Source organism: Rhincodon typus, chromosome 25, assembly GCF_021869965.1.
Source record: "Rhincodon typus isolate 14 chromosome 25, sRhiTyp1.1, whole genome shotgun sequence".
In the NCBI taxonomy this organism is placed as follows: Eukaryota; Metazoa; Chordata; class Chondrichthyes; order Orectolobiformes; family Rhincodontidae; genus Rhincodon; species Rhincodon typus.
Genome location: NC_063356.1, coordinates 29,812,459 through 29,815,538, shown reverse-complemented (window position 1 = coordinate 29,815,538; position 3,080 = coordinate 29,812,459). Strand labels below are relative to the sequence as shown.

Here is a 3,080-nt window from a genome sequence, read left to right as displayed (position 1 = left end):
AGATTCTCCAGCATCTGCAGTTCCTACTATCTCATGCCAATTTCTAATATGTTCAAAGGTTGCATTCAAATTCCAGGGTCATCTAAGTTCCACTTTGCCTTGTAACTCCATATTATTCAGGCATGCATCTAATAAGACTATTTTGTTTCTCAATGTTGTTTTATTTTCAATTTAAAATTCTCCTTTCATGTTTAAATTCTTCTACTACTTGTTGTTTTGATCTGCTCTCTAGGTATATGTTTCTGCAATGTACCCTCCGCTTCGTTGGAAGTAGATTACTCCTTATTCCCAAATCCAACTTTGATTATTGTTCTTTCAGAACTATACCCCACCTCTCCCAAACTTTCTGTGCACATCCATCAGCAGCTGCTTTCAAAATCTGCTGAAAGAAACCTTTTATTTGACCAATGCCATGCTGCTATTTTAGCTTTTTCTGCTTAATATTTTACCTTCTTTTACATGTCTTGTTCTCTTGTCTGACTTGGATTCTAACTAAATTTACTTCAGTTTATAAAGTGGCTTCACAAATGTTAACATGACTGAAGTGGAAATATCACTCTTCTCTCAACCTTTTGATCTTAGTTACTTTGGTGCTTTAGTTACTTTGGTACTGTCTTTAAAGGATTATTATCCAATTAAAGCAATTTTCTGTAATGTAGATTTTGACTATCATTATGAAAATTTTGATAAAGCCTGTAATCTAAGTATGTCTAGTTCCCCACTCACCACCCACCACCCTTCCTTCTGATTGCCCTATCACCAACAGCAAACAGCAACTAACATCACCAGTTTCATGACGAGAGAGAGCGCATTCTGCATGAGATGTAATGCACTGATCATTTTGTTCTAGTTCCAACAGAAGCACATGCCACGCTGGATCAAAGAATCTCCACAAAACCAATGGTACATGTCAGAAGAATCAGAAGTTGCACGCCAATTTTAAAGACTAACTACTGCGAGTCAAAGTTTCTGATAATCTAAATGATGCGATTTATCAATAACGGTTACAAGAACAATCATGCACCTTGGTGAAGAAACACCATACAGCAAACTCCATCCAAACTTGCAATACTTACACATGACCAATAAGACTTTCATTTTGAATAAAGCAAAGATCACAACTAAGATTTATGCTAAATATTAATATCATTTTTTTTTGAATGAGCTCTATTGCCCATTCGTTAATGTTAATCCTTCTGTATTCATGGTGCTAACTGTATTGGACAGCGCTCTGGTATATTCAGCAGGTGAAGGGTGGCACCTAATGGACATCTGCACATATTTTGTAATTCAAACTCACTACATATCGACGTTTCTTAACAATTATTCTTATTTATATTTCCTGTTTTTTAAATCTTATTTACAAAGTTATAAAGGCTAATCAATGACACAGTATTTTCATAAAGCAACTACTTATAATAAGGATAAAGAGCCAAATATGTTAAAAACAGTGATATATTTTACAGAGTGTGATACACCGAGGTTTAATAGTAGTAAACTGACAAGTAAAATACTAGCGTATTTACAATACTATCCTTTGTATTTCGGTATAAGTTGATGTATCAGTCAGAAATAATATTCCATTCAGGAGCCTGAGTCTTCCACACTGGATTAAGATATTGCCAAAAAAGTGCATGATTTCTATTGAGAATTGCTATAAACCCCAGAGCCTCCTTCTGTCCAGATTTTTCGCTGTTCATGACAAAATCTATTCTTGAAGTTAAGAGACAGATTGACTGTTCCATTATTTTGACAGTAATAATATATATAATTGAAGTGAAATGGAACAGTCAAGTCCCAAAGTGCTTCATAGAGGGATAATCAAGAAAACAGCCATCAAGTTGAAGATGCAAATGAAAGCATGGTGGTCAAAAGCTTTGTTAAAATAATAAGTTATGAACAGAATTTAAGATAGGACAGAAATGAAAATGGTACAAGGTTGAAGAATGTATATTCCATCAGAAGTCCTCACTTCAAGAAAGAAGGTATGAGATGAGAAAAGTATAGCAAAGTTTATCTCAGCTAGAATTCTATGTTAACTGAAGACCCTAGTCCTGTGCTCCAAGCAGATAATATGGCCTAGACAGTTGAAAGCACAGCTACCCATAGTAAGTAAATGAGTAGTGGGTGGGGATGGGATTGGAAAAAGACAGAAGACTGGGAATTTTTTTTTGTAGGGAAGGAGAAGGTTACAGAGATGGGAAGAATGACATCTTGGAAGGATTTAAACAAGATGAAAATTTATAAATTGATGACCAGGAAAATGATACATGCTACTTGCTAAAATTTCACAAAACTTTCTACAATTACAAAAGGACTCGCCTAGATGCCAAAAGAAAATTGGCTCAAACCTAATTTTGGTAGTGGCACTAAGTGAATTGCTCCTTCAGAGAGATACTCAACAGGCCAAATGGCTGCATTTATAATTCCAGTCTCTGTCTTGCATTTTTTTATCCTCTCATGGAATGTAGACAATGCTGGCTGGACTAGCATTTATTTTCCATTCCTACTGCCCTTCAGAATGTAGTAGTGAGCTGTTTCTTGAACCGGTACTGTCCATTGATGTAGGTAGATCCACAATGCCATTAGGGAGGGAGTTCTAGGATTTTGTCCCAGTGACACTGAAGAAACAGCGATATCATAATGGACATCAGATTGCTGAATGGCTTAGAGGTGAACATGCAGGTGATGGTGTTCCTATATATCTGCTGCCCCTGTCCTTTTAGCTGGAAGTGATCATAGGTTTGGAAGGTGCTGCTTAAGGATCTTTGGTGAATTTCTGCAGTGCATCCTGTAGAAGATATACACTGCTGCTACTGAGGTGGTGGAGGGAGTGGATGTTTGAGGATGTGGTGCCAATCAAGCAGGCTGCTTTGCCTTGAATGTTGTCAAGTTTCTCTAAAGTTGTTGGAACTGCACTCATCCAGACATGTGTGGAGTATCCATCTCTTGACTTGTACATTGTAGATGGTAGGCATGCTTTGGTAGTTAGGAGATGAGGTATTTGCTACAGTATTCCTGGTTTCTGTACTGCTTTTTGTAGCAACAGTAAATGGCTAGTCCAGTTCAGTTTCTGGTCA

The 3,080-nt window shown here is 36.9% G+C and overlaps 1 protein-coding gene across 10 annotated transcripts in view; it reads left to right on the top strand.

The window, feature by feature from the left end:
• Positions 1-2,768, top strand: part of LOC109912145 (innate immunity activator protein-like) — a 92,103-nt gene extending 89,335 nt beyond the window's left edge. For all 10 annotated transcript variants that reach the window (XM_048612297.1, XM_048612300.1, XM_048612298.1 and 7 more), the window contains one exon: positions 851-2,768. In XM_048612297.1, the coding sequence (XP_048468254.1) occupies positions 851-943 (93 nt within the window). In that variant the 3' untranslated portion in view covers positions 944-2,768. The remainder of the gene's footprint in view (positions 1-850) is intronic.
• Positions 2,769-3,080: the final 312 nt, after the last annotated feature.